Genomic DNA, 19,541 nt, shown 5'->3' with positions numbered 1-19,541 from the left:
ACTGTGCCCAGCCCTAACTGAGGCTTTTTTATTTTTTTATTTTTATTTATTTTTAATTCATTTATTATTATTACTTTTTGAGACAGAGTCTCACTCTGTTGCTGAGGCTGGAGTGCAGTGGCGTGATCTCCACTCATTGCAACTTCTGCCGCCCAGGTTCAAGTGATTCTCCTGCCTCAGCCTTCCAAGTAACTGGGATTACAGATGTGTCACCATGCCTGGCTAAATTTTGTATTTTTGGTAGAGACAGGGTTTCTCCGTGTTTGCCAGGCTGGTCTTGAACTCCTGACCTCAGGTGATCCGCCTGCCTCAGCCTCCCAAAAGTGCTGGGATTACAGGCGTGAATATATATATATATATATATGATGGAATACTACTCAACCATAAAAAGGAATGTATTAACAGCATTTGCAGTGACCTGGATGAGATTGGAGACTATTATTCTAAGGGAAGTAACTCAGGAATGGAAAACTAAACATTGTATGTTCTCACTGATATGTGGGAGCTAAGCTATGAGGACGCAAAGGCGTAAGAATGATACAATGGACTTTGGGCACTTGGAAGGAAGAGTGGGAGGGGGCGAGGGATAAAAGACTCCAAATATGGTGCAGTGTACACTGCTTGGGTGATGGGTGCACCAAAGTCTCACAAATCACCACTAAAAAATGTACTCATGTAACCAAACACCACCTGTTCCCCAATAACTTATGGAAAAATAAAATAAAGTAATAAAAATTAAAAACAAACTAGTTTTATTTTTTGCTTTAACATGTTTACTAATATAAATGTAATTTATTTAGCCAGTCTCCTATTAGTGTATATTCAGTATATTTTCTGTTGTTCCAAATTATAACCCAAACTGAGGTACATAGATTTCATATTTGAATATTTCTGTATATACCTAAGTATTTATTTAGGATACATTATTCAAAGTGGCATACCTTGGTTAAAGACTATCTAAGCTTGAGGCCAGGCATGGTGGCTCACGCCTGTAATCCCAGCACTTTGGGAGGCTGAGGTGGGTGGATCACGAGGTCAGGAGTTCAAGACCAGCCTGGCCAAGATGGTGAAACCCCGTCTCTACTAAAAATACAAAAATTAGCTGGGCGCGGTGGCAGGTGCCTGTAATCCTAGCTACTTGGGAGGCTGAGGCAGGAGAATTGCTTGAGCCCAGGCAGTGGAGGTTGCAGTGAGCCAAGATCGCACTACTGCGCTCCAGCCTGGGCAATAGAGTGAGATTCCGTCTCAAAAAAAAAGACTAAGCTTTTAAGGCTTTTGACATATTTCGTTAGATTGCCTTCCTGGAAGATTTTCATTCCAAGCATTAGCTCCAGAAAATTCAGGTTTCTCTACATAGCTGCTAACACTGGGTATTATCATTCTTTTGGATCTTCTGCTACCTGCACTCCATCCACTGTGGACATTTATTATTACCAACGTCCAGCATCCACTCCTTTTTCTCCTGCTAAGAGTACTTCTATTTTCTTGTGGGAAACTCCCCTCTCAAACTCTCAATTTCAGGCTGAGGGGTCTGACATATTCCCTAGCTCCAGGGATAAGCAGGTGAACTCTGTCTAGCTCATCCGTGTCTCATGCATTGGCTCAAGGAGGATCATATGGCCCTACCAGCCCAGTGAGAATCAAACCCTGGACTTTTCCTGGAATATTGAACAAGAGTTCTTTTTTCTCCCCTGAGTTTGCTAACCTGGTAGGATATAAGCCCAAAGCTTCTGGAGACCACATGGAGATGTTCTGCCTGATAGTAAAACCGACAGAAAAGGAAGCAGCTGAGAGATGGAGAAATGAGTGACAACTTCCTGGGGAACATCATTTGAGAGTTCCCCTGGATCCAGCCATTCCTGAAGCAATTCAACCTTCTTCTTTTTTTTTTTTTTTTTTTTGAGACAGTGTCTTACTCTGTCCCCCAGGCTGGAGTACAGTGGCACAATCTCAGCTTGCTGCAACCTCCACCTCCCAGGTTCAAGTGATTATCCTGCCTCAGCCTCCTAAGTAGCTGGGATTACAGTCATGCACCATCACACTCAGCTAATTTTTGTACTTTAAGTAGAGACGGGGTTTCACGATGCTGGCCAGGGTGGTCTTGAACTCCTGACCTCAGGCGATCCGTCCACCTCGGACTCCCAAAGTGCTAGGATTACAGGCATGAGCCACCACGCCCAGCTATGATTCAACCTTCTTGAACTCCTTGGGGTTATGTAAGCTAATATATTTATCAGCAGCAGCGCATTAGTAAGTATTTTGCTCAAACTAGTTTAATTCTGTTTTGGTCACTTGCAACAGAAATAATGCTGATGATGCTGGGTGCTGTGGTTCACACCTGTAATCCCAGCACTTTGGGAGGCTGAGGTTAGTGGATTGCTTGAGCTCAGGAGATTGAGACCTGCCTGGACAACATGGCAAAACCACGTCTCTACCAAAAATACAAAAATTAGCCGGGCGTGATGGCACGCATCTGTGGTCCCAACTACTTGGGAGGCTGAGGCAGGAGAATCACTTGAACCTGAGAGGTGTAGGTTGCAGTGAGCCAAGATGGTGCCACTGCACTCCAGCCTGGGCGACAGAGAAGACTCTATCTCGATCAATGAATGAATGAATGTAGGTTTTTCTAAGTAAGGGTCACCCAGGGAAGCTTTATTTTATTTGACACAGGATCTCCCTCTGTTGCCCAGGGTGGAGTGCAGTGGCTTCATCATAGTTTGCTGCAGCTTCAAACTCTCAGACTCAAGCTATCCTCCCATCTTAGCCTCTGGGACTACAGGCACGGGCCACCATGGCCAGTTAATTTTTTTTTTTTTTTTAAGTAGAGATGAGGTCTCGCTATGTTGCCCAGGCTGGTCCCAAACTCCTGGGCTCAAGCATTCCGCCCACCTCAGTCTCCCAAAGTGCTGGGATTATAGGCACGAGCCACCACATCCAGCTGAGATGACTATTTTTGATCAGTCACACATCCCTTTGCCCCTTTCACCATCTTTGCCATTTATTTAGCGTACTTTTTGGTATAATCCATATTCATTGCTTTCGTTACTATTAGGTAAATATTGTTACCTATTGAATTGGCTAGTATATAATAATTATAACTTCTTCTTACACACAATTTTTTACTTCTCCTGGAGTTAATGTTTTCCTCCCTTTTATGACTTGTTTTGTCTTTGAAATTGACTAAATATTCCGCAGTCTCCACTAGTTCAATACAAGACTTTCTTTTTTTTTTTTTTTTCTCAGGTGGAGTCTTCCTCTGTTGCCCAGGCTGGAGTGCAGTGGCGCAATCTTGGCTCACTGAAACCTCCCCGTCCCGGGTTCAAGCGATTCTCCCTGCCTCAGCCTCCCAAGCAGCTGGGACTACAGGTGTGCACCACCATGCCTGTCTAATTTTTGTATTTTTAGTAGAGACAGGGTTTCACCATGTTGGCCAGGCTGGTCTCAAACTCCTGACCTCAGGTGATCCACCCGCCTCAGCCTCCCAAAGTGTTGGGATTACAGGCTTGAGCCACCGCGCCTGGCCCAGTAAGACTTTCAATTCAGTTTTACCCATGGTCAATCATGTCAAATAATTTGTCAGGTTTTGTTTTTTGTTTTTTTTATGCCTCAGAACTGCCCCTCTTCCCCCAGACTCACTCCAATCTGGATGGAGGCTACACAGCTATTGTCCATCAATTTCTCTTTGTCATCAACCTAAAGAGTCCCTTCTCTCTTCTTTGTGTAGCCCGTTTTCTGTATTCCCAGAGTTTCTATTTCCTGGTTTATGCTCACTTTTTGTTGAAGCATGTCCTCCAGTAATTTATGGAAAGTAATTTTTTGAGACTTCGTAAGCCTGAAATTGTCCTTTTTCTACCTCATGCTTGATTTATCAGTATAGACTTCTAAGCAGTGTCCATCATTGCTGCTGAGAAGTTTGGGGCCATTTTGATTCTCTTTTTTGTTTGTTTTTGAGACGGAGTCTCGTTTTGTCGCCCAGGCTGGAGTGCAGTGGCGTGATCTCGGCTCACTGCAAGCTCCACCTCCCAGGTTCACACCATTCTCCTGCCTCAGCCTCTCGAGTAGCTGGGACCACAGGCGCCCACCACCACACCCAGCTAATTTTTTGTATTTTTAGTAGAGACAGGGTTTCACCGTGTTAGCCAGGATGGTCTCAATTTCCTGACCTCGTGATCTGCCCTCCTTGGCCTCCCAAAGTGCTGGGATTACAGGCGTGAGCCACCGCGCCCGGCCGTGCCATTTGATTCTTGACCCTGCTTTTTCTTCTCTCTCTCTGGAAGCTCTTAGGATTCTCTCTATCCTTGGGTTCTGAAATGTCAGGTCTTGTTTATGTGGTTCAGATAGGTTCAGATGGGCTGACTCCATCCCTGGATCTAGAGTTGGGCATGTGACCCAGCAGGTCCAATCAGTGTGATCCATCCTCCCTGGCCACAGTAATTAATTTCAGGATGGGTGCATGACCCAATCTTCCACTGAGACTCACTTCTCACACTTTGATTTGAACTGGTAGGAACAGAATCTCTTTCCCGTGATTTGTACCTGGAATAATATAAGCCTATCATAGCTGAGGATCTCCATGAAGAGAAGGCCTTTCTGAAAGAGAAGCTTCGTTACATCTATTTCTGTGTAACAAATTACCCAAAAACTTGGTGACTTCAAACAACAAACATTTATTATCCAGGCACAGCTTAGCTGGGTGGCTCTTCCTTAAAGCCTCTCATAACGCTGCAATCAGGGTGTTGGATGGGGCTGCAGTCTCATTTGATGGCTCAACTGGGGAGGATCTGCTTCCATTCTCACTCATGTGGTTATTAGTAGAATTCAGTTTCTCATTGAATTTAGGACCTCAGTTCCTTACTGGCTATTGGCCAAAGGGTTCCTTCAGTTCCTTACCATGTAGGCCTCTCCTTAGGGCAACTCACAACATGGTAGCTGGCTTCCATCAGAGTGAGAGCAAGCAAAACAGAAGCCAGAATCTTCTTGTAAACTACTAATGGAAATGACATTCCACCACTTTGCCATATGCTAGTCATTAGAACGAATTACTAGGCCAGGCCTACACTGAATGGGAGGGGATTACAAAACAGCATGAATAACAGGAGGTGGGAATTGTTGGGAACCATTTTATTTTATTAATTTTTAATTTCTCTCTTAGAGACAGGGTTTTACTGTCACCCAGGCTGGAGTACAGTGGTAGCAATCATAGCTCACTGTAACCTTGAACTCCTGGGCTCAAGCAATCCTCCTGCCTCAGCCTCCCAAGTAGCTACAACTACAGGCATGCACCACCATGCCCAGTAGTTTGTTTAATTTTTGGTAGACAGGGGCTTTGTTGCCCAGGCTGGATTCAAACTCCTGGCCTCACACAATCCTCCTGCCTCAGCTTCCCAAAGTGCTCGGATTACAGGCACTTGGCCATTGGAGCCATTTTAGGGGAAGCCTATCACAAAAGCCAATATTAAGGGAAACAGACCTGAGAGCCAAGAAGTGACTGAGTCCAGTGACTTCACTTCAGCCCTTGAATGTTGCCATTAGGTTTTGTCATATGCAATATTCTGAAATGTGCTAGAATGGCTGCCCAAACTTTAGGGGGAACAATTCATCCCCATTTGCCCAGGACTTTCCTGGTTTTAACACTAAAAGTCCTATATCATGGGAAACTCCTATATCCCAGGTGAATTGGGACAGTTGACACCTGACATAGCAGTCATTTGATGACCAAAATTAAACCAATGCAGCTTGCTCAGGATTCTATGGCATGGTACTACAGAAAACACGGACTCTGGAGTTAAGTTTTGGGTTCAAATTCTGGCACTATCATTTACTAGCTGTGTGGCTCTGGGCAACTCACCTCGCCTGTTTTCTCACCATTAAAATAGGCATCAGAATCTCTACGTTGAAAAATGCCCATGTGGACTGGCTAGAATTTATGTAAAAACATGATTATCTCTGCCAGACATGGTGGCTCACACCTGTAATCCCAGCACTTTGGGAGGCTGAGGCAGGTGGATCACCTGAGGTCAGGAGTTTGAGACCAGCCTGGCCAACATGGCGAAACCCTGTCTCTACTAAAAATACAAAAATTAGCCAGGAGTGGTGGCATGCGCCTGTAGTCCCAGCTACTTGGGAGGCTGAGGTAGAAGAATTGCTGGAACCCAGGAGGCGGAGGTTGCAGTGAGCCGAGATGGTGCCACTGCACTCCAGCATGGGTGACAGAGCAAGACTTTGGTTATCTCAACAAATGGTACTGTCATCATTATAAGTATTTTGAGGTTCTCAACCAACTGTAACTTTTTTCAGACAAGACACATGGGAATTTCCTGGGTCTTAGATCCCAGTTTGATATTCAGATGCTATACTACGTTCCTGGGCCTGTGGAGGTCTGTCTGATTTCCCTAGGGCAGAGCTGCACAGAAAATTAATGCTTAGGTTTTCATAGAGTCCTTGGGCATGTTTGATAATCAAGAGCCAATCAATCAAAGCCCTTTTCTCTTTCTCTGTTTTTTGGAGAAAAGGTCTTACCCTTTCACCCAGACTGGAGTGCAGTGTGTGATCATAGCTCACTACGGCCTTGAATTCCTGGGTTAAAACAATCCTCCCACCTCAGCCCCTGAGTAGCTGGGACCACAGGTGTGTGCCCCATACCCAGCTAATTTTATTTTATTTTTCTTTTTTTTCTCTATCACCCAGGCTGGAGTGCAGTGGCGCAATCTCAGCTCAGCGCAACCTCTGCCTCCCAGGCTCAAGCAATTCTCGTGCCTCAGCCTCCTGAGTGGCTGGGATTACAGGCGCACGCCACCATGCCCAGTTAGCTTGTTTTTTGTTTTGTTTTTTGAGATGGAGTCTTTCTCTACCACCACCCAGGCTGGAGTGCAGTGACACAATCTTGGCGCACTGCAATCTCTGCCCTTCTGGGTTCAAGCGATTCTCCTGCCTCAGCCTCCCAAGTAGCTGGGATTACAGATGTGCACCACCACACCCGGCTAATTTTTGTTTTTTTTTAGTAGAGATGGGGTTTCACCATGTTGCGCAGGCTGGTCTCGAACTCCTGACCTCAAGTGATCTGCCTGCCTCGGCCTCCCAAAGTGCTGGGATTACAGGCGTGAGCCACCACACCCAGCCAATTTTTGTATTTTCAGTAAAGATGGGCTTTCACCATGTTGGCCAGGCTGGTCTCGATCTCCTGACCTCGTGATCCGCCTGCCTCGGCCTCCCAAAGTGCTGGGATTACAGGCGTGAGCCACCGCGCCCAGCCAAGTGTGCATTTTTATAATACTCCCAGGTGATGCTGCTGAAGGCAGTCTACAGTCCACACTGAGAAACCACATACCAGGCCACCTGTACAGATCATAAAAATAAAGCCCCTAGCACACTGCCTGGCACATGGTTTGTGCCCAGGAAACAGCACTAGAGAGACCATGCAAGTCGCTCTAGACCCACGAGGGAACTGATGCTTGCTCAGTCCCATTCAGTCTTGGGTGTCACATCCAGACCTCCCTTGCCCTGCCCCCAGCCTTCCCAGGGAAAGAGAATAAATAACAGCAGCAACATTTTCATTTTATAAGCACTTGGTTTTATTGCACAGAAGCAATTGAAAGTGAACTCCAGTGGAAAGTGCGCCCTGGCATAATTCAGTGGCCAGTGCCCGGCCCCACCTGGACCGCTCTTCCAGAATAGAGAGCTCTGGGCAAGGGCTTGACCACTCCTTTGGAAAACAGAAGGCATTTGGGAATAGGTTAAGACATCTCAAGCATAATGTGTTTCTAACTGCTCATTCATTATTGCGGTCATCTGTCAGTTGCACATAGAGGCAATAAATGCACTTATTTGGAAAGGAGGGGGGTAGTTTTTATAGTCAAGTGTTTATGTGTGGCATTCGGCATGTATCACATTCAGCTACATAAGCTATCATAATTGTCCATCGCCTGGGGAGGGCATGGGGGCAGGGGCCTGGGAGTGCCCTCTCTTGCTAACATATTGCTAACAGAAATTCCTGTTTGAAGAAGGAGGCCCCGTCATCTAAGCAGTTTCTTCTTACATAAAGAGAGAAAAAGTGAAAATTGTGTTACTCCCATCCTTGAGCTCCGGGACTCTTCTGAGTTTCTTTGGCTGTTCCGGATGTTCCTTTCTCCCTGCCTTACTTCCCCTTGGCGGCCTTGTCTTCTGTGGCCTTCTCTGGAGGCCTGCTGTCTTTTTGGTCTGTGCTGGAGGATTTTTCAGCCTTTTCTGCCTTAGGCTTGCTAGGCTCTTTTGAGAGGGTCTTGTCATCCTCCTTGGCTTTGGCCTCTGTCTTGGGTTTCTCCTCAGGCTTCTTGGCCTTCTCCTCCTTGGTGTCTTTTTTCTCCAGTGCTGCCTCCTTCTTCTCTGCTGGTTTGCTGGGTTCCTTGGCCTTGGCATCATCTGGTTCCTTCTTGGCCACCTCTGTCTTCTCTTTGGCTTTAGCGTCTTCCTTCACCTCCACCTTGGCAGGAGCCTCCTTCTCTGGGGTGGGGACTTTTTTCTTATCTTCAGCCTCTTCCTTCTTGGCTTCAACTTTGGATTCTTTGGGCTTTTCGACAGCAGGTTCCTTCTTCTCCTCCACCTTGGGCTTTGGAGCCTCCTTCTTGGGTGCCTCCTCTTTCTTGCTGTCCTTCTTCTCCTCCATTTTTGGCGTGGCAGGGGCTTTCTCTTCCTCCGCCTTCTTTGGGGGCTCTTTGACTTTCACCTCCTGGGGCTTCTCCTCCTCCTTCACTGGGGACTTCACTTCTTCCTTCTTTGGGATCTCCTTCTCAGGGGCCTTGGCATCCTCCTTCAGGGGAGATTTTGCCTTCTCTGGGGACTTGACCTCCTCTTTGACAGGGCTTTTGGCTTTTTCAGGTGATTTGTCTGCAGGGGACCTTGCTTCCTCCTTCACTGGAGTCTTGGCTTCTGGAGACTTCACATCAAGAGTCTTGGCCTTCTCTGGGGACTTTGCTTCTTCCTTCACTGGGGACTTGGCCTTCTCTGGGGACTTGGCTTCTTCCTTCACTGGGGACTTGGCCTTCTCGGGGGTCTTTGCTTCTTCCTTCACTGGGGACTTGGCCTTCTCAGGGGACTTTGCTTCTTCCTTCACTGGGGACTTGGCCTTCTCAGGGGACTTTGCTTCTTCCTTCACTGGGGACTTGGCCTTCTCAGGGGACTTTGCTTCTTCCTTCACTGGGGACTTGGCCTTCTCAGGGGACTTGGCTTCTTCCTTCTCTGGGGACTTGGCCTTCTCTGGGGACTTTGCTTCCTCCTTCGTTGGAGACTTGGCCTTTTCAGGGGACTTGACCTCAGCTGGAGATTTTGCTTCTTCCTTCACTGGGGACTTGGCCTCAGCCGGTGACTTTGCTTCTTCCTTCACTGGGGACTTGGCCTTCTCTGGAGACTTGGCCTCAGCCGGTGACTTTGCCTCTTCCTTTGCTGGGGACTTGGCCTTCTCGGGGGACTTGACCTCAGCTGGAGATTTTGCTTCCTCCTTCTCTGGGGACTTGGCCTCGGCTGGTGACTTTGCCTCTTCCTTTGCTGGAGACTTGGCCTTCTCAGGGGATTTGACCTCGGCTGGGGATTTTGCTTCCTCCTTCTCTGGGGACTTGGCCTCAGCCGGTGACTTTGCCTCTTCCTTTACTGGTGACTTGGCTTCCTTCTCTGGGGATGCAGCCTCTTCTGCTGGGGGAGACTTTGCTTCTTCTTCTCCCCCTTCTGCCTCCTCCTCTTCACCCCCTTCTTCCTCCTTGCTCTCCTCCTCTTTGGCCTCTTTCTCCTCTTCTTCAGTCACTTCTTCAGTCACTTGGGTCTCCTCTGTCTGTTCCTCCACAATCACAGTTTCTTTCTCAGACTTCTCCACCACTTTGATCTTCTCTTCGCTTTTCACCTTTATGTGAGTGGACACAGAGGGAATTTTGGGGAGTCCTTCTGGAAGCGAGAAAGGAATTGGGCCAAAGCCAATCCGACACTCTTCACCTTCCAGGAGTTTTCTGCAGGATGGATCATGGAACACATTAGTATAAACTCAGAGCAAATTCACTATTTGGGTTCTTCCTAGACTATCCTGAAGGTCACTGACATCGAATGATATGGGTTTTGGTGGAACAGGAATGTGAATGGTGGGCATTATGAGACTGGAGAAAGTCACTTGGCAAATCATTCCAGTGACCACCCAGAATGTGTACCCTGGTGGGACTGGTCTTTTTGTTGTTGTTGTTGTTGTTGTTTTTGAGAGAGTCTCACTCTGTTGCCCAGGCTGGAGCAACTGGTCTTCTTCAACACAACTAAGCCTGAAACTTTTGAAATAAAACAACTTTTGCCCCATAAAAAACGGTCCTCAAGAGAAAGCTCCTAAATAAATTTAACGAAAGTTAAATTTATTGTCCCTCAAACTAAAATATTATTCAGGAGAACCCTGGGAGCCTGAGCAAACAATTCCACTTTTTTTTTCCTTTTCTTGAGACAGAGTCTTGCTCTGTCACCTAGGCTGGAGTCCAGTGGTCCAATCTCAGTTCACTGCAACCTCTGCCTCCCAGATTCAAGCAATTCCCCCGGCTTCAAGCAATTCTTCTGTCTCAGTCTCCTGAGTAGCTGGGAGTACAGGCGTACGCCACCACGCCCAGTTAATTTTTGTATTTTTAGTAGAGACGGGGGTTTCACCATATTGGTCAGGCTGGTCTCAAACTCCTGACCTCAGGCGATCCACCCGCCTCCCAAAGTGCTGGGATTACAGGTATGAGCCACCGCGCCCGACCACAATTCTACTTTTATAAATTTGGGTTTAAGAGGTCTTAGAATGCTCCCAGTTGAATCACAAGTGTCTCTCATCACCCTATATTACCATCTTTTGAGTTTCAGGAATAGGGTAGCTGTAATCCCAGCACTTTGGGAGGCCGAGGTGGGTGGATCACCTGAGGTCAGGAGTTCGAGAGGAATACGGTAGAGGCCGCAGTTTCCCCTCTTGACTTTGCTCCTCACTAGATGGGTGACCTTGGCCAAGACACACAAACTCTTTGAGCCTCAATTTCCTCACTGGAAAAAGAGGGTCATTAGAGTCCCTACGTCAGAGGGTTGTTTCAGTGAGACAATGAATGGAAAAGACTTGGCAGAGTGCTTGTCTCAGAGTAAGTGTGGGGGTTACCCCTCAGACTAGTACTTCCCAAATTTAGCAGCACACAGATGACCGGAGATCTTATCAAAATGCAGATTCTCATTCAGCAGGTCTGGAGAGGGGCTGAGAGTCTGTCTTTTGTTGTTGTTGTTGTTTTGTTGTTGTTTCTGAGACAGTGTCTCACTCTGTGATGACAAGCTGGAGTGCAGTGGCATGATCATAGCTCACTGAAGCCTCCAACTCCCGGGCTCAGGTGATCCTCCCACGTCAGCCTCCCGAGTAGCTGAGACTAAAGGCATGTGCCACCATGCCCAGCTATTTTTTTTTTTTTTTTTGTATTTTTTGTAGAGATGGGGTTTTACCATGCTGCCCAGCTTGGTCTCTGAACTGAAACAATCTGTCTGCCTTAGTCTCCCAAAGTGCTGGGATTTATAGGCATGAGCCACTACACCCAACCGAGAGACTATCTTTCTGATAAGCTCTTGAATGATGCCAATTCCGCTGGTTCATGTGCCATGCTTTGAGTAGCAAGATTACAGACGAGAGCCAAGAGGTAGGAAGCCATGGGTCACCAGTCAGAACTGGGACAAGTCCTCGGGGAATCAGTCCTGCTCCCTAGCCCTGCTCCCCCAGGTCTTATTCCTGAGACTGGCTTTCTCAAGGCTGCCATTGACTAAGGGTTCCCTCTGTGACAGCCCAGTGGTACCTGTGCTTCCTGGATTAGCTTGGGAATGGGATTAGCTCATCTTCCTGACAACCCTATGACATGGGTGCCCTTATTATCATCTCCACTTTATTTCCCCCAAGAAATGAATGCTTGCAGAGCTAAGAAACTCCAAAGCACAGAGTTTTAAAGGTCCCTGACAACTCAAGCACCTCTTTTCCCTCCAAAGCAGGCCTCTGGCTGGCTGGATTTGGGAAGGGGATAAGGAACTTCTACCCTCTAAATTATTTCATAATGAAAGTAAGTCACTCTCAAGACTCACTGGCTGGGTGCAGTGGCTCACGCCTGTAATCCCAGCACTTTGGGAGGCTGAGGTAGGCAGATCACCTTAGGTCAGGAGTTCGAGACCAGCCTGGCCAACATAGTGAGACCCGGTCTCTACTAAAAATACAAAAAATAGCCGGGTGTGGTGGCATGTGCCTGTAATCCCAGCTACTCGGGAGGCTGAGGCAGGAGAATCACTTGAACCCAGGACACAGAGGTTGCAGTGAGCCGAGATAACGCTGTTGCACTCCAGCCTGGGCAACAGAGTGAGATTCCATCTCAAAAACAAAACAAACCAAAGGACTCATGTCTCTCACAAAGTAAAAGAGTGGCTGCCAGGGGCTAAAGGAAGGAGAGAATTATAATGACGGTTTTGTGGGTATGGAGTTTCCGTTTGGGATGATGAAAACAGTTCTGGAGACAGACAGTGGTTATGGCTGCACAGTAATGTGAAAGTACTTAATATCACTGAACTGTCTACTTAACATTGTTGAATGGGGCTCTCGCCTGTAATCCCAGGACTTTGGGAGGCTGAGGTGGGCAGAGGGCTTCAGTTCAGGAGTTTGAGACCAGCCTGGCCAACATGGTGAAACCCCGTTTCTACTAAAAAAAAATATAAAAATTAGCCAGGCGCGGTGGCAGGCACCTGTAATCCCAGCTACTCAGGAGGCTGAGGCACGGGAATCGCTTGAACCCAGGAGGGAGAGGTTGCAGTGGGCAGAGATCGCACCACTGTACTTCAGCCTGGGCAACACAGTAAGTCTGTCTCAAAAAAATAAATAAAAAATAAAATAAAATAAATTGTTTCAATGGTAAATTGTATGTTTTGTCTATTTTGCCGCAATTTAAAAAGAATTTTGTCCCTAAGACAGGTAGGCTGCCTAAATGGGGTCTTGAAACCCAAGGCTTAGCGTCTCGTAGGAACACAAGCTTTCTCCACCATGTGACAGCCCCTGTGCATCTCACCTGTAAGCAGCTATCTCTATATCCAGAGCCATCTTGACATTGAGCAGGTCCTGGTATTCTCGCAGCTGGGCGGCCATCTCCCACTTGGTGTTCCTCAGCTCGGCATCCAGCTGCTGAATGGCTTCCTGGGAAGGAGAGGTGACACACATCACATGCCAGCCAGTGTCTGGCCCTCAGTACCAGAGAAGCTGCGGTGGGCTGTGTGACCCCAGAGCAGGCCCATCCAGCCAGGCTCACTGGGGCCAACCCCAACCCTGCCAGAGCTGTAGGGTCCTCATTAGTGGACATGGAACAATCTGGAGCAAAAATCCTGCTGTATAATGACCTCAGACTGGAGAAGGTCTGAAATGAAATTCATCAGACATCAACAGTTGTTCCTGCTGGTTTGGCTGGTAGGATAATGGGATAACTTTTAGAGATCTTGAGCTTAGAAAGTGCTCAGTGAAGCCGGGAGTGGTGGCTCACGCCTGTATTCCCAACACTTTGGGAAGCCGAGGAGGGTGGATCACTTAAGGTCAGGAGTTTGAGACTAGACTGGCCAACATGGTGAAACCCTGTCTCTACTAAAAATACAAAAATTAGCCAGATGTGGTGGCTCACACCTGTAATCCCAGCTACTCGGGAGGCTGAGACAGGAGAATCGCTTGAACCCAGGAGGCGGAGGTTACAGTGAGCCGAGATCACACCACTGTACTCCAGCCTGGGAGACAAAGTGAGACTCTGGTGGTTCATGCCTGTAATCCCAGCATTTTGGAAGGCTGAGGCAGGAGGATCGCTTCAGCCCAGGAGTTTGAGACCAGCCTGGGCAACACAGTGAGACCTCATTTCTACAAAACAAATAATCAGCTGGGCATGGTGATGTGCACCTGTAGTCCCAGCTACTCAGGAGGCTGAGGGAGGAGGATTACTTGAGCCCGGGAGTACAAGGCTTTAGGGAGCTATGATCTCGCTGTCATATTCCGGCTTGGGCAACAGCTTGAGACTGTGTCTCAAAAAAGAAAAAAAAAAGCCCAGTGGGAGCAGGGCCTTGCCTGCTTTTGCTCCTTTCTCCAGTGTGCCACAGTGTCCACCACGTAGTCAGGGTTTGGTAGGCATTGATGACTGCCTCAGCCTTCTGAGTAGCTAGGACTGTAGGCACATACCACCATACCCGGCTAATTTTCTTAATTTTTAAAAATTTTCTTGAGACAGAGTCTCGCTCTGTCGCTCTGTCGCCCAGGCTGGGTGCAGTGGCATGATCTCGGCTCACTGTAACGCCCATCTCCCGGGTTCAGTTGAAGCGATTCTCCTGTCTCAGCCTCCCAAGTAGCTGGGATTACAGGCACACACCACCACGCCCAGTTAATTTTTGTATCTTTTTAGTAGAGACAGGGTTTCACCATGTTGGTCAGGCTGGTCTCAAACTCCTGACCTCAAGTGATCCACCCGCCTTGGCCTCCTAAAGTGCTGGGATTACAGGCATGAGCCACTATGCCCAGCCGCCAGTTATCTTTAAAAGAAGGAATCTGCTAAGGCCTTCCCCCGGCCACCCAAAGACACTGGTTGCTGTTTACCGAATGTCCACTGCGACCAAGACCAACCTAGTGAGTGGCAGAGCTGGGATTCAAATCTAGAAAGATTCCAATGTTGAAGACCTTGCCGAATTCATTCACAAGTTCACACTAATCTCATTTAAAGTCTATCTCTTTAGGCCAGGCACGGTGCCTTACACCTGTAATCCCAGCACTTTGGGAGGCTGAAGTGGGAGGATTGCCTGAGCCCAGGAGTTTGAGACCAGCCTGGCCAACATGGTGAAACCCCGTCAATACTAAAAATACAAAAGTTAGCCAGGTGTGGTGGCATGCGCTTGTAGTCCCCGCTACTCGGGAGGCTGAGGCACGAGAATCTCTTGAGCCCAGGAGGCAGAGGTTGCAGTGAGCTGAGATCATGCCACTGCACTCCAGCCTGGGCAACAGAGTGAGACTCCATCTCAAAATAAATAAATACATACATACATACATACATAAATAAAAGTCTATCTCTTTAATCTTTCCAGCTCTGCAAACCAGGCTTTTTTTTTTTTTTTTCATGGCTGGAAAGGAACTCAGATTCAGAGAAGTAGATAACTTTCCTAGGGTCACACAGCTGGAAAGTGCTGGTATGTCTGACTCCAAGGGCCACAATCTTAACCACTACAACCCTACTCAGTGAGGGACAGTAACTTGTCCAGGGCTACCCAATCAGGTAAGGCAGTCTGGCTGTCTGCCTTGCCCCTGCCCACCTGGTAGGAGGCAATGTCGGCCTGATGACGGTCCTCCAGCTCAGAGCGCTGCCTCTCCAGTGAGTCCTTGGTGCTTTTCAGTGCCTCCAGCTCTGTGGTCCTGGCCTGCAGCTGACGCCGGTACTCAGTTATCTCCTCCTGAGCTGAGCGCATGGCATCTGTGTTTACCTTGGCTGCCTCCGACAGTCGGTCCAGCCTCACTGAGGGAGAAGGTAGCAGGGCACAGGGTTAGACACATCTGGATTGGGTTCTAATGCCCAGATTTTTTTTTCTTTTTCTTTTTTTTTTTTGAGACGGAGTCTAGCTCTGTCGCCCAGGCTGGAGTGCAGTGGCGCACTCTCAGCTCACTGCAAGCTCCGCCTCCTGGGTTCAAGCGATTCTCCTGCCTCAGCCTCCCGAGTAGCGGGATTACAGGCACCTGCCACTACGCCCAACTAATTTTTTGTATTTTTAGTAGAGATGGGGTTTTGCCACATTGGCCAGGCTGGTCTTGAACTCCTGACCTCGTGATTCGCCCTCCTCGGCCTCCCAAAGAGCTGGGATTACAGGCGTGAGCCACCACGCCCGGCCTAATGCCCAGATTTTGAAGGTGACACATGTGGATTGACCTACTGCGTGTGACAGGCACCATCCTGGATGCTTGACTCACTCTGTCCTGTGAGATAAAGGCAAGTGACTACTCCCCAAGGCCACCCAGCTAGTGAGTGGCAGAGCTGGGACTCAAATCCCCAAAGATCAGGCTCTGTCTCCCCCAACGTGGGATCCAAAAACCCTGCAGGGCAGAGGAAACCCTGGTCCTAATGCCTGGTCCAGCTCCCTAGCAAGGGCCTGGCAGTGCTGGGGGTTCAGATGTGATACTTAGCCCATGGGGCTTAACACTGAGCTGGAGGCTGGAGGCTTGTGGCTGAACAAGTTAAGGAGCTTGTGACCTTTAGGAGACATGAGGGTACCGTGAGCAATCAGGTCACCTTGTAGCCATGGTCCCTTCCTTACAGGTTTCTGCACACGGTCCAAGGTCAGTGCAGAGCCCGCGGCTTGGGTGCCAACCCCCGTCCCTCTCTCCACCTAGCTGCGCATTGCCCCTGAGCATCGGTAGCCACACCCCGGCCCCTGCCAGCAACCAGCTCGTGGTTCCCAGGAAACCTTCCAGGGGCAGTGGAGGTCTGGAGACTAGACTGGTCTTTAGCTCATAAAAGTGAACATCGTGAATCCCCAGATAGTGGCACTCAGGGCACGAGTCTTGGTGGGGAGGAAGGAAGGAAGTCAGCTGAGTGGGCCAGTACAATCCTGGGACGTCTGCCCCTATGACTTGTAAACCCAAAAGAGGTTTGCGCAGGGAGGGGCCTTGCTGCGGAGATGGAGGAGGGGATGGTTCTGCTCTGCAGAGGAGTGGAAAAGGAACAGAAAAAGCTATGCATCAAAATCCCAGCTTTCCCTGCTAGTGCTGGCAAAGACTTAGAAAACATCCAGGTGGTTGGGGATTCTCAACTATTGTTGATCACGGATGCTTTTGGAAAATCATTGAAGCCTCTGCCCTCTCTCCCAAAAACAACGCAACATTTTATAGACAGTTTCGTGAGAGATCATGGAACTCCCCGGATTAAGCAGCCCAGTTGATCTACCTCCTCTTTCAACTCAAAAAGAAATGAAAACCAGAGAGGGAAAGTGTTTGTCAAGGTCACCCTGCAGCTGCTGGGCACAGCCTCAGGGCAGCGCAATCTAGCTGACTCAGGGCTGCAAGGAGTTGGGGGAGGGGCAGACTTGGGCGGCTCCCAGCTTCCCTAAAGGAGAAAGGGGACATTAAAACATGAAAGGGCCCACCAGCCACCTCCGCCACAGGCAACAACTGATTGTAGTAATGGTTCCCTCTAGGAAGAAAGGATGTGAAAAGGCCCTGACCCACCCCACGTGGAAGATTAAGGTAGGGACGTTAAGCACTGAGCAGGTAGTGGGAAGGAGCCTGGTAGGGGTGAGAGGAATAGGGTTCCTTGCAGGGTGCAGGAGAGGGGATGGCAGCATTGGCGGGGAAGCCTTGCTACTTAGAAGGGCTAAGAGTCTCCAGCGCTTGCAGACCAGAATCCTGCACCACTTTTTTCCTATAGAGGAAACTTGTTTTGTTTTTGACGGGGGAGGGATCTCAGAGTGGGGTCGCCTAAGCTTGGGGGGGGGGGGGGGCAGAGCGCAGCGGGGGGCCCAGAGTTGAAGTACAGCCGTAAAGAACCTGGAAAGGGGGAACCGAAGGACAACCCAGAGTTGGGGCGTCCCACAAGAGACCCAGAGTAAAACTGCGACTTAACTAGGGGAATGCACTTTGCAGGGGGAAGGTGAGCAGCGCGCCACTCCACGCGCAGTCTGGCAGCGCCCCCTCGGGTGACGCAGCCCAGAAGCTCGCTATGGGGTCAGTGGGGGCGCCCCGCCCCTCCCCTCCCCTCCCCTCCCCCCACCCGCGCGCCTGCGTACCTCGGAACCACTCCTCGGACTGCAGCGTACTCTGCACCGCGTGGCCTTCAAGCTGCGCGCGAATCTCGCGCAGCGCCGACGTCACGTCGCACTTCAGGGCATCGCGCGTTTCGGCCTGCATCTGCGCCTGCGCGGCGCCGGAGCCCTGGATCTGACCGAGCAGCTCGCCCACCTCCTCCTGGTGGTGGCGCCGCAGGTAGCCGCACTCCTCCTGCAGCGCCTGCGCCTTCTTCTGCAGTTCCACGCGCGCCGCCTCGGCCTCCTGCGCGAAGCGCGCCAGCGCGCGGGCCGCCGCCTCGGCCTCCTCTCGCTGCCGGGCCTCGTCGTCGAGGCGCTGGCGCACGTGCGCGATGTCCTCGAGCAGGTGCTCCTGCTCCAGGCGTAGCTGACCGCGCGCCGCGCCCAGGCGCAGCACCGCGCCGCGCATCTCGCGGACCTCGCGCTCGTACAGCTCGCCCATAGCGGAGCGGCCCGCCTGCTGCTGCCGCAGCGCCGCCGCCTCGCCCTCCAGGCTGCGGTTGTGCGCCTCCAGCTGCCGCACCTTGTCGATGTACCCGGCAAAGCGGTCGTTCAGCGCCTGCAGCTGCTCCTTCTCACTGCGTGAGGTGGCCACCGCCACCATGCAGCCCTCTGGTCCGTTGCTCAGCGTGTCCAGCGAGTCGGTGCTTGAGGCGGCGCCTGCGCCACGGAAGCGGCTGGGCGAGGCGGACACGGAGCTCACGGACGTCCGTGTCCACGAGTGGAAGCCGCTGGAGGAGCCGGCGGCGGAGCGCGTCCCGCCTGCGCCACCTTTTCGGGCCAGCGCATAGTGGAGGCTGCCGCCGCCATGCAGCGGCGCGAACGGGGCGCCCAGCAGCGCGTCCGCGCCGCCGAAGCTCATCGTGGCCGGAGCAGGTACGCAAGGCCGGGACGGGGCGGGAGGCACTGCGGCAACACCAGGGCGCCGGCCCTTTTATAGCCGCCGTGGCCGGGTCCAACCCCTTGGCAGTGAGGGGGTGGGGAGGAGGGCCCCGCCCTCTCCGCCGCCTCCCCTGCGGCCCCCGGCCGACTGTCTCCGCCGCAGTGAGGGGCGGGGCAGGGGACCGAGGAGGGAAGGGGAATCGACGCTGCGTCAGAGGAGACCCTCGAGGTCGGGGAAGCGGGCAGAGGACTCCCGGAGTGGGCCAGTGAGGACCCCCGGGTGCGCGTCGGAAGAGCCTGCGAGTGTGTTCGGAATAAGAAAGGGGACTTGAAACCGAGAGAGGACAAGGAGAAACCTGATGGGAATAGGGGCAGGATGCCCTCGGGATGGAGCAATGGAAGATTGCAGTCATTAGGATGAGGGGATCCCTGTATGAGAGAGGACACGAGGCTTTCCACATAGTTAAGAGAGGCTCTCAGGATAGGGGGTGCAGAGACTGTGCAGCCAGCCCCGGAACAGAGGAGGGAGCAAGGCAGTCCTGAATGGGAGCATGGACGCTGCATAGAACGGAGACAGGAGACCCCTGACAGGGGGAGGTACAGTGTTCTCCTAACATCTAGAGGACCCACTTGGAGAGCGCTCAGGAAACTCCGCGGCCAGCCTCGGAATAGATGAAGGGGGACCTGGAGTTGGGGAGAATAGCAAGGCTACCCTGAATAGGGGTATGGGAGACACTGCAGAGGATGGAGAGAGGGAACCCCGGATGGGTGGGGTTGGGGGGAGGCAAAGCGTTCTCTAAAAAGTCTGCAGTGGCCCCCGAGAGAGGAGACGGGAGACCCTGCTGCCAGCCCCAGTAAAGCGGGTAGAGGGTCCC

The 19,541-nt window shown here is 50.6% G+C and overlaps 1 protein-coding gene across 1 annotated transcript; it reads right to left on the bottom strand.

The window, feature by feature from the left end:
* Positions 1 to 7,547: 7,547 nt before the first annotated feature.
* NEFH (neurofilament heavy chain) lies at positions 7,548 to 18,818 on the bottom strand. The gene is made up of 4 exons (XM_054470230.2): positions 17,767 to 18,818; positions 15,307 to 15,506; positions 13,047 to 13,171; positions 7,548 to 9,971 (listed from the first exon to the last, which is right to left on the bottom strand). Exons 1-4 carry the CDS (start codon positions 18,644 to 18,646, stop codon positions 8,135 to 8,137), a joined length of 3,042 nt encoding a protein of 1,013 aa, XP_054326205.2. The 5' UTR covers positions 18,647 to 18,818; the 3' UTR covers positions 7,548 to 8,134.
* Between the last annotated feature and the right edge of the window lie 723 nt (positions 18,819 to 19,541).

Source organism: Pongo pygmaeus, chromosome 23, assembly GCF_028885625.2.
Source record: "Pongo pygmaeus isolate AG05252 chromosome 23, NHGRI_mPonPyg2-v2.0_pri, whole genome shotgun sequence".
Classification (NCBI taxonomy): Eukaryota; Metazoa; Chordata; class Mammalia; order Primates; family Hominidae; genus Pongo; species Pongo pygmaeus.
Note: the sequence above shows the minus strand (reverse complement) of the source record. Positions and strands in the feature narration are given on the sequence as shown.

Bases quoted from the DNA above. Each gene is read 5' to 3' on its own strand.
- NEFH (XM_054470230.2), bottom strand. From the start codon at position 18,646: ATGAGCTTCGGCGGCGCGGACGCGCTGCTGGGCGCCCCGTTCGCGCCG. The intron at 15,507-17,766 runs GTACGCAGGCGC...CTTCTCCCTCAG, and splicing joins GTCCGAGGAGTGGTTCCGAG to TGAGGCTGGACCGACTGTCG. The intron at 9,972-13,046 runs GTGAGATGCACA...TCCATCCTGCAG, and splicing joins ATAGAGATAGCTGCTTACAG to AAAACTCCTGGAAGGTGAAG.